A 1234-nucleotide genomic window follows, 5' to 3' on the forward strand; every position below is an offset into this window, starting at 1 on the left:
CTGGGTGCCGCCCGCGGGAGCGGCTGGGCACTCCGAGCCAGGTGCCGTGGGGGGACAGGAAGTCCTGGATCTGGTTAACGATCTGCCCGGTTCCGGGAGTGGGGGCGTGGCACGAGGCGCTGGTGGAGCGAGGGGCCTCGGCTGCCTCTGGAGGGCCAGACGCGGTCTCAGGCCACCCCAGGAATGTGTGGCCTGCGGGCGGGGCTGGCACAGGAGGGCGGGGCCCACACTCAGGGGCCGCAGCCCGAGCGCTCGGGCGGGTGCAGGCCTGGAGGAGGCTGAGAGGAGGACCAGGCTGTCACCGGCTGCCAAGGCCTGACCCGGGGGCCTGCACCCTCCCGCTCAGGACGGGGATGCTCTCGAGGCTGGCAGCCATGGAGCTGAAGGTGTGGGTGGATGGCATCCAGCGCGTGGTCTGCGGGGTCTCGGAGCAGACCACCTGCCAGGAGGTGGTCATCGCGCTGGCCCAAGCAATAGGTGAGTTCTCGGGTCAAGCCGTCCCATGGGCGGGGCTGGGGAGCTGGTCATCCAGCCCTGTCTTCCCCCGAGGAGGGTGGGGCTGGTCACCTGATCCCTCTTGTCCTCCCCAACTCCTCAAGCCAGGTGGACAGAGTAGGGGGACATCGGCTGGCCCTCTCTCCTTTTCCCAGGCCAGACAGGCCGCTTCGTGCTCGTGCAGCGTCTCAGGGAGAAGGAACGGCAGCTGTTGCCACAGGAGTGCCCAGTGGGCGCCCAGGCCACCTGCGGACAGTTTGCCAGCGACGTCCAGTTTGTTCTGAGACGGACAGGGCCCAGCCTCACTGGGAGGCCTTCCTCAGACAGCTGCCCGCCCCCCGAGCGCTGTCCTGTTCGCGCCAGCCTTCCCTCAAAGCCACGGGCAGCGCCGGGCCGAGAGCCCCGTAAAGCGCTGGTCGTCAGCCCAGGCTGTCTCAGGCCGGCCCCCAACCCCTTGCCTCCGGAGCCGGGGGCCCCCACCCCAGGCGGCTGCGCAGACCTGCGGGGCCTGGAGCTTTGGGTGCAGAGGAATGCCGAGGAGCTGGGCCATGAGGCCTTCTGGGAGCAGGAGCTGCGGCGAGAGCAGGCTCGGGAGAGAGAGGGGCAGGCGCGCCTGCAGGCACTGAGCGAAGCCACCGCCGAGCACGCCGCACGGCTGCAGGCCCTCGACGCCCAGGCGCGCACCCTGGAGGCTGAGCTGCAACTGGCCGCGGAGGCTCCTGGGCCCCCTTCACCCACA

General features: G+C 70.4%; 1 protein-coding gene across 1 annotated transcript in view; it reads left to right on the forward strand.

Annotated features, from left to right (window-relative positions):
* The first annotated feature begins 345 nt into the window (after positions 1-345).
* The window catches only part of RASSF7 (Ras association domain family member 7), a 1838-nt gene continuing 949 nt past the window's right edge, over positions 346-1234 (forward strand). The window contains 2 exon segments of the mRNA XM_008049467.2: positions 346-477; positions 651-1227. Coding sequence (XP_008047658.1) covers positions 354-477; positions 651-1227 — 701 coding nt within the window. The 5' untranslated portion in view covers positions 346-353.

Source organism: Carlito syrichta, unplaced genomic scaffold (assembly GCF_000164805.1).
Source record: "Carlito syrichta isolate Samal-C Ts95f unplaced genomic scaffold, Tarsius_syrichta-2.0.1 Scaffold135640, whole genome shotgun sequence".
Lineage (NCBI taxonomy): Eukaryota > Metazoa > Chordata > Mammalia > Primates > Tarsiidae > Carlito > Carlito syrichta.